Genomic DNA, 14,955 nt, shown 5'->3' with positions numbered 1-14,955 from the left:
TGCAGGAAATTGTGTTTTACATTGATATTGCTTTATAAAAACATCTCTTATATCAGACAGGTCATCAATTCTAAATCTCAACCGCTGCTACAAAACAAGCTCAACCTTATAGAACAGGAGCACTCATTGAAGATCACAGCACTGTCGTGAAATTTGAGCCCTTAGAAACCAAATAACCACAGGAGGTAGAGGGTGGGAGGGACTTGTGAGGAAGAGAGGAGGGGAAGAGGGAAAAGAAGTGGGGGCAGGTTTGGGAGAAGATTGGGGAGATGCACGGACGGTCAGGAAATTGAACAGAAGTGTGTAGTAATGGGGGAAGGGGAACGGGGAACTGGGGGTAGCCAACACATTGTCTCAGACTCCAGGAAAGCAAGAGGGCTCAGGACCCAACAGGGATGGCATTAGCTGAAATACCCCCCAAAATGGGAGGGAAAAAAGCAAAACACAAAAACTAAAAAATGATCTGATAGCCAAGAGGATATAACCTTAAGGTTCAACAAGTTGTGAAAGAAAAGTCACAGACAGGTTGGTGTGATGCTAAATTACTTAAATTATACATTTAATAAACTAGAGTAAACAAATTACCCATATCTTAACTAAAATACCTGAAATCTTCCACTGGCATTTAAAGCAAGAATATAAATGACACCAGCTAGGCTGCCACTTTCACAATTTACAATATGCTAATTGACTTCCACCAGGCTAACCATCTATTCCACATGATTTGTGAGCACAGTAAGCATCAGTATGTCATATGCCATGTTAGGAGCTTAAAGAGTTCTTCACTGGCTTTTTGAAAACTAGTATAAAACATCCTTTTGCATTAATGCTCAAATTTTAAATATGTAAACTCTACCATAAAATGAAAATAAGTAAAACTATAAAATGCTATTTCAGAACGAAGGGCAGAAGGATGCTGGCAACTTTTCAAAGGCATTTCCATCTAGGGTACCCCACTGCACTTTTCTAATGTTCTCAGTTCTGATTTAGTTTCTTGTCACATGTGGCATTCACAGCATGGTACAGAATCTCATCAGGCCCACATCACCAAAGTTAGAAAATGGCTTAGCTTTTTCAAATTTGTAATAAGCATATTTTGAAAAGTAATTTTAATTCTGCAAATTATTTTAGAGTACTTTAGGAATATCTATATTAAAATATTTCAACTATTTTGTATTTTGTAAAGAAATATATCAAAAAGGTGTATCATAAACACTGACAAATTTTATCTGAAACAATAATATTTCTAGGTATGACTTGGTGAAACATATGTCTAATTATATTATATGATCATGTATAAACTGTAGATTACTGAGCCAATCAGATCAGTACTGATTCCAGTTGTACTGTAAAAGAATAACCATAGAAAATATTTTGATAAAATTATTATTTAATAAAGAATTCCTAGGAAAATGAAGCATATAATGTCCTAAAGTAGGCCGTTTTTCTATTAATTAGTTCAGAACATAAGTAACAATATACAATAGCCGTTGTTATTGTTGGTCTATTTTGATAAATGCAGTCTTGCTATGTAGCTCAGACTGTCTTTAGACTCTTGTAGATTACCTAGATAATTCTTTTTAACTTCAACACTGGCTAAAATTTTGAAACATAAATGATACATTACTAGCAGCCCCAAAGTACAATACTCAACTAAAAACTACAAGGTGAAAAGACTTATACATTCCCAACTCCCTCCCCGTGGGGAAAATGTTATAAGAACTACAAACATGCTTAGCATCAAAAGGCCCATCAATAGGAAGCTTGTAGGCTTAACTACTCACTAGCAAGCAGGAAGTCCAAAGTATACGTTAAAAACAAACTACCTGGAGTAGTTAGAGAGAATAATACATGATAGATTAAATGTTTAGACCTTTAGCAAGGGGCTAGAGAGATGGTATTGGCTGCTCTTCTAGACAGAGGCCCCAGGTTTAATTCTCAGCACCTGCATGGCAGTTCACAACTGTTTTTTAACTCCATTTCTGGGGAGTCTAACACCCTCATACAGACGTGCATACACGAAAAATACCAATGCAGTCAATAAATAAACAAGTAGACTTAGCAAATCTACATTCCATCAGAGATTCTTTCTGTACAGAATATCATGCACAGAACAGTACAAAAAGCCTTTCCTTTCCTTTCCTTTCCTTCTTCCTTCCTTTTTCCTTTCCTTTCCTTTCCTTTCCTTTCCTTTCCTTTCCTTTCCTTTCCTTTCCTTTCCTTTCCTTTCCTTTCCCTTCCCTCCCCTCCCCTCCCCTCCCCTCCCCTTCCCTTCCTTCCCTTTCTTTTCCTCTTATTCTTACATATCTTAAACAAGAGCTTAAATCAAAACTCAGAAAAGATTAGTGAAGAGCATTTCAATAAACTACTATCACAGTGGTAAGTGCCAATACTACTACATCAGGACAGGAAGTGGTATTTTACATGAAAATTATTTCTCTTTCAGCAATGCTAAATTCAGAAACCTATAATCCAACCTGTATGTCATATAAAATCCCAGAGGTCAAATGAATAAAGTATAAAAAAGTCCTTTTTATGGGTCAGTTATAAGCTTCAAATTTAAAGAACTTTTAAACATAGATCATTTTAATATTTTTCATAAATCTTCACAATACATAAAATCTAGACATTCAATCTCCCATATTACTAGGTTCAATTAAATGTGCTTGTTTAATGTATTGTAGCAAGATACTCCTTGGGGAAACTGCTGTATCAAGTTCCCAAAGAGGCACAAATGTCAAAACTATTTGCTTGAAAATAAATACATTGATATTTTCTTTTTAATACATCAGTTATAGAATTTTAATTTCTCATTGCAAAAAAAAATCATACAAAATAAATCCATTATGAAATTGTATTCCTTCTACTAAAGCAATTCTGTTCTAAATGATCATCAAGAAACACCCATTGCTTCAGCTGGTATGTAATGTGCATGTGGGTCCAGAAAATCTAACTTAAGAAATTTAGATAAATTTTCTATGAATAAAAGTTAACAGTTTATTACTTTTCAAAAGTATAGCACACTAGAATGAAAAAGGAAAAGAGAATCAAAGAGAATTCTCCCTGCTTAACTCATCTTGTGGTAGACAAACCTGTCATGGAAACTCAACAGATCTTTTCAAAAAAGGAAGTTGAAGAAGGATAAAAGATGGAAAAGTAACAAGAGTAGCCAGCACACTTCAATCTGCAGTACAGTGTGTGAGTACATGATCTGGAAAAGAAGCCACTTTAAAGGACATGTGTCTATTCACTTAACGGTGTCAGACAAGTTTGTTTTACTTTGGGTATGCAAGTTGAGACAGTTGTTGAGATTTCCATCAAAGATAACCCAGGAAGGCCTAAGAAATACGTTTTAAGAACACAATACTCAGTCTAGTTTATACCATACTTTTACGTGGTTGCACTTAACTATGTCTGTACATGACAGGGCCAGAGGCAGATGCCGTGTATCTTCCCCTACCACTCAGGCTCTCTTACTAAATCCAGAACTATTTTGGCTGGACTCACTGGTCAGCCACTCCAGAGATCTGCCAGTGTCTGCCCCTCCAGTGCTAGGATTACAGATACAGATTACAACACCAGGCTTTTGTGTAGATGCTGGTGATCTGTGCTTACGTCCTCATGCTTACCTGCACAGTATGCACTTTACCTACCAAGCCATCTTAGTCCCTGTACCTGTGATATTCTCATTGGAGGTGCATACCTCAAAAAATTAGGAAACTGCATTTTAAAAATAAATGTCCTATGTTTATTAAAAATTGGTATGTATGAAAGTTAAAAAAACTAAGGAACTGCCAATAACTATTAACAAAGAAATATGGGAAATGAATTCACAATATGAATGTAATTCAATCTGTGATCCTCTTAGTACCATTTTATATTACAGGGCATTACTGAGACGGAACACTGGAACGAAACTGAGGAACAGAGGGAATGTGTGCACAGAAGCCTTCTGATATTTGTTGGTTCTGTCTATAAATGTAGGATGTTGGGAAATCATTGCTAGGTTTTCATACAGAGCTGTGATTATATCTTCAGAGAGACTCCTCAATTACAGAACATTTACTATTTATACCCATGGAATAAGTATATTAAATTACTCACTAATTGTAAAAACATTAAGTGTGTTTGTCACTTAATATTATGTACCTATTCTTTAGTGCTAAATTTGTAGGAAATACCCAAACTCTTACTATTGAATAACAATGTAAGTGAACCAAATTGTTCCCTGCTACGGCCTCAAAGTACTAAATTAGCAGAGAGATGTTGTCCTATTATAACAATAGTTAATATGCTAGAGAAATGCAGAGGACATACAAAATAGCTAAATGCTTTACATGGAGGAAATTTAAGTCATCTAATATAATTTTCTTCTTCATTCTTAATGTCAGAAAGAATGTTGTAATATTAAAAAAAAACCTGTCAAGATGAAAGGAACTGATTTGTTTTCTTCAAGCCTTTCATCCCTTACCTTAGAAGATGAAGAGTCACATTCCTGACATATCCATCCATAGCCTGTTTGTTTAGGAGACTTTTTCAAAGGAGGATCTAAACAGCCAAAATGGTAGCACAGCCTGCATTCATCACACCTGCAGGGCAAGCAGAGTCAGAGTGGATCTGAATGTTGAAACTACTCATTTCAAAGACAAAAGAACACAGTGTTACATAGCGACTTTAACATATAACTCTAACCTTTGCTCAGGAGATTCTGAAATTAACATTTATCATAATGATCTAAATCTTAAATAAATATTATAGATGAAAAAATTGAAACAATACAATTAGAAAGGAACAACATTCTGATAAAAAAGTTCAGAGTATATAAATGTTAAAATATGAATGAATGAATATATATGTAAGCATATGTGCAAAAATTAGCAATCAAAATTCAATTTTGAACAAATAGAATTAATCATTTATCCAGTAGACAGTTCACAGAAATCTAAGCTGTAATTTCTGCCATACAATTTATACTTCATTTTTGTATTTTTTTCAGGTTAAAGTATACTGCAAATGAACTTTCTAACATTTATAGCATGCTAACACAATCTACAGCAGATATAATCTTTTTATGTTAAGTAACAGAATATTTAAATATGCAAGCAGCCACTTCAAGGATTGGATATTACTCTCACTAGTTTTTGTCAAGTTCTGCCATGTACTTGGTGTTTCAAGTACTTCTGAGGATACTTAGCACTCAGCAGATGTTTTGATAGTGTCTTGCCTCATATGAAGTACACAATCTAAGAAAACTACCATACCTATTCTTCGCTTCAGACAATCTCATCCTGCTGACAATGAAGAAAAATCTGTATTATTTCAGTGTTTTAAAAATGAATTTTGCAACAACTGAAATCAGAAGTCCAAAATTGAGCAACTAGTATCAAGATGTATACATCTTACAAAATGGGTTTTATTTCTGATTTTCTTTGTACTTTTAATTACAGAGGAGTACTTTTTAACCAATCAAATTCTCGTTATTACTGATTTCTCACGGTTTAGAGCATAAAAAGTCAATTAAAACACCAAGGAAGGAATTTATTAAGCAGGTTGCTTGAGTACAACACAAAATTCCTATTCAGTAAACATTGGGAAATACAGAAAGGAATTATTCTCATGCATATGTCCAAAGAAAAGTAACTTAAAAAATGATCACAATAAAGAAAACAATTATCTATATTTTTAGTCAAAATTTCTTACTATGCTACAAAAACCTAGCCTGTCAAGGAATATTTCAGAATTCCAGAGTCAAGTCATGCAGGCACATGGAAGTGTGAGATAGTTATCTACTATGACTTACTCATCATTACTCTATAATTATAAGGTTCTTGTCAATGAAATAAGTGAATGAATATTTTTTCAAAACTCTGAGATTCAAAAAATGAACTTGAATTGTGCATTTACTGTAATCCCAGTTGCAGGAGTGAATAAAATGAAACTGACAAATGCCATATATTATTCCACTGATCCAAAAATATATTAAAATTTTAAATGTTCAAATAACTGTTTCTCTGGGATTTAAAAATAAGATTATGTAGTTAATATCAAATGTAAAATAAGGATAGCAAGACCACAGAATTAATACTCTGGGTCTTCCTTTCTCAGTTGAACTAATTTACCTTTCAGTAACTAAAATACTAAATCCTGGGATACAAAAACCTTTTAATCAAGACTGCTTCTACGTTGATCAGAATGTTTGGAGTCACAGAGGAACACTGATCTAAGTACAGGGACTATATAATATGTCACTAATCCTTCACGGAAATGTTATAAAGAATACCATTATTTGGTTCATCAGGGGGAATATATAAAATACATTTTTTCTCTGCATTTTTTACATTAGGATCATCAGGCTAAATGACAGCTGGAGCTACATCTCTGTGGCAAGTTTCTGTAGTTAAAATACTATTCATCTACTATTTTGTCTGACATTTTTATGTTCAATTTTTCCAGGTCTTCAGGGTTCCTACTTCCTTAAAAACTACCAGCCATTGCTTCCTAATAGTATCAGTATATTTTTACAACCATAATTTTCTTACAGAACTTCTGTATGCAGAAATTAGGTCACCAAAACTATTAAGGCTATGCAAATTGACAGTGTTTAAAATGAGGCATCTAAAAGTACATTAAAATGTTTAAATGATCCAATACCTGTTCTGGTATTGGGAGCACTTTCAGAAGAAGCTGTGAAGCATTTGCTCTTAGGAGTTGACCTAATTCTTCCTGACACCTTCATCAGGATACATTTCAGGACGTCTTTCTCATGCTGGCAGACAATTGGGGTGTTAGGATAGTTCTATAAGGTCCTCGCTTACTCCCAGTAAGTAAAGGCTGCAAGTCCAAGTTTAAATAGCATAAAGTGGTGGTCTCTACTCTAGCAACCACCAAAATTCAAGAGAGAGAAAGAAAATTACAGAATAATACCCCATTTGAAGTCAATGTTTGCCAAGTAAACAATAAATATAAGATATTCAAAGGATTTTACAAGTTATTTTCATGTAGAAAATTTGCATTAAATCTGTTAAATTGAAACCAAATCATAACTGAAGGTACTACTAACAATTATATCCTAAATGGCAGAGGTAAAATCTAGCAGAATTTGAAAAATCTGTGTTAACTAGGCCTACTGACAAATTTATGAGATACTATTAAATTTCTTAAAAACATAAGAGTATAGAAGATTAAAATAGTAGATTGTATATCCTATGTACACACACAACTGTGAAAATTGTATCAAAACTTAGTAACCAGTAAATTTTGGCTATATAGAAAAACTTTTAAATGCTTTTAAAACTCAAAAACTAAGTCTTATATGAGGCTATACTCTGAAAAGTACAATAGGGTAAAAACACTTACTGATTAATTTTCCTTAGTTTCTATTTCTAATAAGTACTTGGAAACATTTTAATTGTACAAATACAATAACACACTTAGTTTGTTAAAACAAATGAATAAAATGTTTAAATTTTCAAAAGAAGTCACTGACCCACAAAAGTACTGTGATATTAACACAACACTTTATTAAACGAAACAAATGTTGATGTAAGAAAAACATTATTATACCAATAGCACATCATAGTAAAAAGGCAATACCTTAACCATGAAGAAAATATAAATTTAGCATATGAAGAACATGTCTATAAATAAAAACTAAACTTGATGACTGAAGAAGTATATTTAAAATATTTAATAAATATTGTGCACATTAGACTACAGAGAATTCTAAAATTTGTAGTATAGTGAGATCAAACAAAGCCAATTTTTAATGTGAACAAAGTCTGACCAACCAAGTACCTATCAAGTTCAACTTCCTACATACTACATTAATATTGATACAAATACAAAGGACAGAGGAGCACTCTACGTTGATTCAGGAAGATGTAGAGACTAAATAAGCACAGCTCGATTTTTATTAAAATACTTACTTAGCGTTATGATTAAGTACAGCACCCTAGAGAAGAAGAGAAAATGATTGATCTTCCTGTGTGCTATGATCCACATAACAAGCATTAAACTCAGTGTCGAGTGACTACTGACAATGTGGAAATAAGCAAACATATCTAACTTAAAATTTTCTCTTATGCCTACACAAAGTAGTCAAGGTGCTAGAACAGTGGTTCTCAACCTGTGGGTCGCGACCCCTACAGCCCCCCCCCCCCCCCACAGGACTTGCCTATGACCATCAGAAAACACAGATATTCACAGATATTCACATTACAATTCATAACCCTAGAAAAATTAGTTATGAAAGTGACAAATAATTTTATGGTTGGTGCTTACCACAATGAAAAGAAATGTATAAGAGAGTTTTTACAGCATTAAGAACGTTGAGAACCATTGCTCTAAAGGGTTTATTTAGCTTTCTTAGTTTCAAATAATAATAAGTTTATTTCTGGCATATACTAAGTCATTCCTTAAAACAAACAAACAAACAAACAAACAAACCCCAAAACACTGGTTTATTAAGTGCAGGTACCTCCTAAGCAAACTGGCCTTTGGAAAGAAGCAGCCTCTGGGGCGAGACTTTAAAAGGGATGTACTGTAGATATTCTGTTACCGTAATGAAGCACAACAGGCAGTATTCCCTATACAATGATGAATAAGGAAACTGTCTCTGGAACTACAGAACACTGCGCTTCTCACCTAGAAACATGAGCATCTGGAGAACCGACTGCTGGCTCTTCTGGCTTTCCCTTCAATTAGTCTTGACTATTAACACTGCTTAAATAAAACCTTACTAGCAATTCAAATACAATTTCAGCAACTAACTGTGATAAGTTACTGCAGTGAACACTGATCAATCATTTCAATTAAATGTCTTAATATGTAGAATAAATATATACTGAGGCCCATTAAAATTTTTTAAATAATATGAGCTGTCACAAAACCCTACATTCTATCAATGGTATAATATCTATAAGTAAACTATCTTAATCCTTGTAGCAGGTAATAATTTTAGTGCAAGCCACCACCTACACGAATGTTTTCTATACATGTTAATTCAAAACTTGTTCTAAGTCTTATTTCACAAACATCATAAAAATGATGAACCTATCTTGTGAATGCTACTGGGGATTTCTCTCACAGGAAACAGTGAAATGAGTGGGTGGTAGGATAGTCTAAAATTCCTCATTACAAATGGATATTGATAACTAAATATCACTATTTGGGAAAAGCCAAATCCAATCCCACGTAAAATGTGGAATCAATTCATTATTTATATCTGCCAACAGCCAGCTTGCAACTTTAAAAGTGAAATAAGAAAACAAAACAAAATAAAAACAAGGAAACCCGGAACATGAAACAAGGCAGTTCATGACAATACACAGTAAGGTCAAGTATCTCTTCCCAGCATGAGAAATGGATTAGACATTTCCGTGCCTGAAACTCGTCTGCTTTGTTCTCTAATAAACTGATCTCCCTCTGCTCATGCCCTGGGAAAGATTTTAGCACTACAACCTGCTGTGTTCAAGCTCCACCTAACTTTGCATTTTCCTGTTCATAATTAACTAATTATACTCCAATCAATAGTGTAGATCCTGATTTTACAATGTAAATCAGATAAAGGAGATAATGGCTAGGAGGTCAATCTCATTTTATTTACCAAGCTCAGCATGAACATTCAATTTCATTACATCCTAAGTACCTGAAGAGCAGTCAATCTTACTGACAGGCTTACAGAGCACCTTGAGGTGATCACTACAGTAAAGAAGTCTACATTTTTCTTTCTAAGAAGATCCACTTGTAAATCCCGTCTTTGTTCGCATTCCTTACAAATATCTAAATTTACAAAGACAGATAAACTCTGTTTTCATGTCTTGATATGTCTTTATGTGTCTTGAGGAACTCTCTTCAACAAGTTTGAATAGTTAAAAATAATTTCAGAAAACCGAAAATGTTTCAGAAAATGTTAAAATTGTAATCTGTTGCAGAATTCTTCTGAATTTTTAAACAGATCTTGGTGAAATATTTCCATATTGTGAGTCAAGTAAAACATACTTATGGGGGTGTGTGTATGTGTGTGTGTTTAAAGTTTGAAAATCTGAGTGTTTAAAAAGTAGTTCACTGTTGCATAAACAGGAAAGTAAGTAAGTTAACAAATGTGAACGTTATTTGTCAGAAAACTAATTTTATGCCACATATGGTTTCAGATACACATTCAAGAAACACAAGATGTAGTGATACATAACTGATGCATAAATATCTAAACTTAAACTCAATACACACTAAGGCTAAATATTGTTTTCATCTCATACAAAACTGTTCTAAGTGGAAGGATTAAGACACTTTGGGCAAGCAGTGTTGCTCTATTAGTGAAATAAATCCTTAACTGACATTTTGTAATTAAGGAAGTTGTACTTTGTGTTTCAGAAGATACTACTTTTCTACAAACCTTTGTCTAAAAACAAATCTTTTGAGGAATGGAAGAGCCCCTTAAAGGCATTAAACCCACACGCATTATTAGTCCACACTGAATAAGCTAATGATTATTTTAAACAAGTAACCGTGTATGAATTTTTTTCAAAGTAATGTCCTTGACCAGCTCAATCAACATTACTTGAAACCTGCTACGAACTCAAATCTTTGAGTTTCATCACAGACCTAGACTCCAGAAAGTGATGGAGAGAACAATTGGTGGAGCTGGAGGATAAGGAGAAGATGGTAGTCAACTGAGTCTCAAAATTCTCCCTGTGACTCTGATATATTACTACCATTCCAGCCATTTGGTATTTCAGAGGCATTTCATTTATTTCCCAATATTATGTGTCAGGGGAGGTAACTATGTGTTAGCGGGGGTAATTTTGTGTGTGTGTGTGTGTGTGTGTGTGTGTGTGTGTGCGTGTGTGTGTGCATGCGCGCATGTGCTTGTGAGTGTGTGTGTTGGTCTGCATGCAGCTTCAGAAATCCTCCACCACATTTTTTTGATATATGGCCTCTCATTGGCCTGGTATTTGCCAAATCAATAGGGTGACTGACCAGTCAATCACAGAGATCCTTTCGTCTGTTTTTTACATTACTAGGGTATAAGCCTGTGCCAGCTTTTCATATGGGTAGGTACTGATGCTAATATGGCACTTTACCAATTAAGTACTCTCTCTTAAAATATCAGCCCCTTCCTGACATTTTAATATTCCTTCCATTTCTTATCCTACAGCAATTAACTGTCAAACACCTGAGCTGTCTGTCATTCTCTTATGTGTATTTATAAGATATAAATTACTTAGAATGTTTTCACAGAAAAACATTAATTTTTATCTTGAAGAGCAAAAGGCCAATAATGGGCAAAAGTTAATGTTGTACTTCATTTAGGATATTATTAAAAGAAATGCTTCATTCTGTTCTGAGTATGACTTTGAAGAACATATCATGTAGGAACTGTGACAACATGTAACATGGGTGTTTTACCAAGCTTGGGAGAGAATAATATATAATGTACCACTGAAAACTGAATGGTGAAGAAAGACAATTACACTGTTCTAATAGTAACCACTGTAGAAGGGCTTTTGGTTAACACTGCCACTACAACCATGCTACTACCTATGATTTCTCAAAACTAAAACAGAAACCCATCAGAGGGAAAAAGAAACCCTAAAATAGAAAAATACCCATTAATGTTTTCTTACCTTATGCTAAAAGACAATTTGACTAAAGCAGAGTTCATTTGAAAAATGGTAAGCATCCATTGTCATTTCTCTTAAACTTTGCTGGAGTTCACCATCTTTGCTATAAGTCAAGTAATGTCATTTGCTTCTTCCTTATATTCAAAGAAAGTATACTGCTTTTCCTAAGAATTATGAGTATTTTTTCTAGTGCAATAAAATCAATAAATTACTAGTATCCTTATACATTATTTCACACATGTTTAACTTTACTAAACATTTTATGCAGTCATGTGGTTCCTGTAACTACAGATTACTAGCAACACCAGCTTTACAATTACACTTGCATTTATTATCTATTCTAATGCTAAAGTTTAAACTATTCCAAATGCCCTTATACCTGAAAAGGTCCAAACCCACAATGATAAGCAATGGAATTTTAAGAGACAGCTTGACAATTTACATGTATATGTGCGTTTCATTTTCAGCAGGCTCTTCTAAATCAGTTCGAGATTAAGTGGTGCAATATTCAAAGTTATTTCTGCCGTTGACTTAAAACTGGATCAGTAAAGAGTGAGGATCAAATGTAAACTCTGTGAAGCTCTGGGAAGACACAGGGCTGGTGAAGAGCTTTCAGCAGGCAGGCTGTATACCCAACAAGCTCTGTAGTTCCCTCATTTCATAGCTTCACATTTAGGTTCAACAAGTAAAATTATATGGAACACAGCAAGTTTATATTAAATAAAACAAAAAGGAATAAATTTGGATATTTCTGGAAAAATACCTAGATACTAATACAGATACTATGTTCATTCTTGAGTTGAAATTCTAGTTATAAAATGTCCGTACTGACATCAAGTGCTTCCACAGTACTCAAACAGTTGTAATCTTCACCAGTCCTTCACTTTTGCTGAATACACAAATAGAAATAGCATTAAATATGAGTCTAGGGTTGTTCTCATGTGTGAATACTCGCAGTAAGTGAGGTGATACAGACTTGCAGATCAGTGGAAAGCATTGTCCTTTTTACAAACAAATAACACAGAGAGAATAATTCAGTAACAGGGTAGCACAGAGCACGTAAGTCCCACTGGCTTTCTTTAATTTTCAGTCCAAATACTGTATTGTATTGTCTTATGCCAAAGAAACAAGAGGAAAGACATTTACCAACTAAAATAATTCTGACAAGACATTTACCACTATTGTTTTTAATAATGCATACACCGAGTGTTTCTGAATATTGTAACAGATAGAGAGAGAAAGAGAGAGAGACAGAGAGAGAGAGAGAGAGAGAGAGAGAGAGAGAGAAAGAGAGAGAGAGAGAGAGAGCAGAAAAACAGAAAAAGGGAAAAAAATCCACACAGGCAAATTAACTGCCTTGTCTACCCATATAATAAAGCAATCAATTACATTCTATCCAAACTTGACAAGCAAAAGCACTTTCTGCAGTGATAAGCTTATGGGAAGAACAAGATAGCTGTTCTCCTTTAGTTTATATGCTCTATTGAGAGTTTTATCCACATTTTAAAATCACACTTATAAAAGAGGTTTCCGGGATTGCCTCCGAGGATGAGCTGTGGCAGAGTTGGGTCTCATGAAGGGTATCTACACAGTAAAGTGATAAGAAAAGAGCATTAACATTTAAAGATCATAGCAGCTCTGAACTATGTCTTATGAAACATACTAATAATACCACAGTAGATTCAAATAACAAAGAGAGAGAAATCCTCACCCTAAGTGCCATGATCTCGAGCAGGTTCGTACTGATTACAAGTGAATACTTTACTTTTTGAACACTGAGCTGCCTCCTCTTTTATTATTGGTAATAGCTCTGACTGTCAAAATAGATCTATTCTATGAGAGAAGGGCTTAAATATAAAGGAAAATATGTTATCAATTACTACTTTGAAAAGTAGCTGTGTGCTGCTTTTGTTATCAAGAATGGCAATTTTACAATATTCAAGGGAACATACAACTGTCCCTCATCTTTATACTTGGCTTCCTCTGAAAAAGACTGAATTAGAAATGCATGGCTGATAGTATTTGCTAACTTTCTTCTTTGATTTTGGTAGGAGAAATCTTAAGGGCTTAGAGGTTAGAAGTAACATTTTTTGACTATGTAGAAACAAAATTTACCATTTCTTTCACATATTTAGAGCTGTATAGATTAATAGTCACATTATAAAATGTTCATTTTTTAAATTTAACTACTAGAAAGATGTGTTTAATGCTTCTAAGTTCCACTGAGAAAAAGAAAGTGAAAAGAGGCACACAGAGAAATAAAGCAGTACTGAGGGGAGCTACCACGCCAAACTCAACCACAGACCACGAACCACACAAAACATCACACGGAAAACAATCACGGGGAAGCAAGGCTAAGGGAAAGGCTGTGCTTGTAAACACACGAGAAGCAATGGCAAGAGCTGCAAACCCTGTGCTACAGTTTCCAGCTCCTTAGGCCCTAAGTGGGGAGCTTGAGCAACAGGGAATGCGAATGAGTCCTTTGTCTCAGCATTAAGCCACACAGCTAACGCATATTCTAAAGGGAGTAAGCATTTATAATGTAAGCATATTTCACTTGCAATTATGTGCAAAGTAATGGAGACTAACAGAAAACTGAAACGGATTTTGGAATTACTTATGACAGTCCTTTGAAAATACATGCATCCATGGAAATGTGATGAAAATACATGCATTCATATCATATGGATGATATGTATTTGCATAACATGATGAAGTTTTAAACTTCAATTAAATCCAAGTTTGTCTTTAACTGTGGTAAAACCAAAAGTTAATTTTAATATTCCCTTTCTTACTAACTTTCACCTAATATTTTTAATCTCTCTAGATGCTACAATAAGCAGCATGACTTATATTCAGCTCTCACATGTCAAGATAAAAGGCTGCAGTATTTTAAAATCAAAGAGTATGTTTTAACCTAGCATTTACTCCATTTGTATCCATTTAGCTCCCTTTGGAATTAATATAGAAAACATATTTTCAAAGTTTCACCAACAGATTAATCATTACTGAATCATTACTACTAAGTATCTGCTGTGCTTGGTTGCGTCATGCATGTTAAGTCAGTACAATGCAGTGGAGTGAGGTAGCATACCTAATGACAAATGCATGGGCTTGATAGTTAAGATGGCTTACATTCAGTAGCCACTTTGATTACACTCCTTCATTTCCTCACAGACCACAAATAAAGTTAGTTTCTGATTCCTATCTGTATCTGAGAGATTATTGCCATGGGGATTAAAAGAATCAATATGGAAAGCACCAAAAACGTGACAGGAACACAGTGAGTGGGAACCAGAGTGGAAGCCAGCAGACCTGTCAAACACTACCAAAC

At 34.3% G+C, this 14,955-nt stretch overlaps 1 protein-coding gene across 19 annotated transcripts in view; it reads right to left on the bottom strand.

Moving 5' to 3' along the window:
- The window catches only part of Phf14 (PHD finger protein 14), a 192,432-nt gene that overhangs the window by 47,741 nt on the left and 129,736 nt on the right, over positions 1-14,955 (bottom strand). For 10 of the 19 annotated variants that reach the window (XR_001785183.2, XM_006505197.4, XM_030255656.1 and 7 more), the window contains one exon: positions 4,472-4,589. Coding sequence is in view for 13 of the 19 variants with exons in the window: in XM_006505197.4 (XP_006505260.1) it covers positions 4,472-4,589 (118 nt within the window). In the remaining 6 variants the exon portion in view is untranslated. Of the gene's footprint in view, positions 1-4,470; positions 7,952-11,624; positions 13,206-14,955 lie in introns of those variants that run through there. The other 9 variants (XR_003956263.1, XR_003956261.1, XR_003956260.1 and 6 more) reach the window with 9 other exon arrangements.

This window comes from Mus musculus, chromosome 6, assembly GCF_000001635.26.
Source record: "Mus musculus strain C57BL/6J chromosome 6, GRCm38.p6 C57BL/6J".
NCBI lineage: Eukaryota > Metazoa > Chordata > Mammalia > Rodentia > Muridae > Mus > Mus musculus.
Note: the sequence above shows the minus strand (reverse complement) of the source record. Positions and strands in the feature narration are given on the sequence as shown.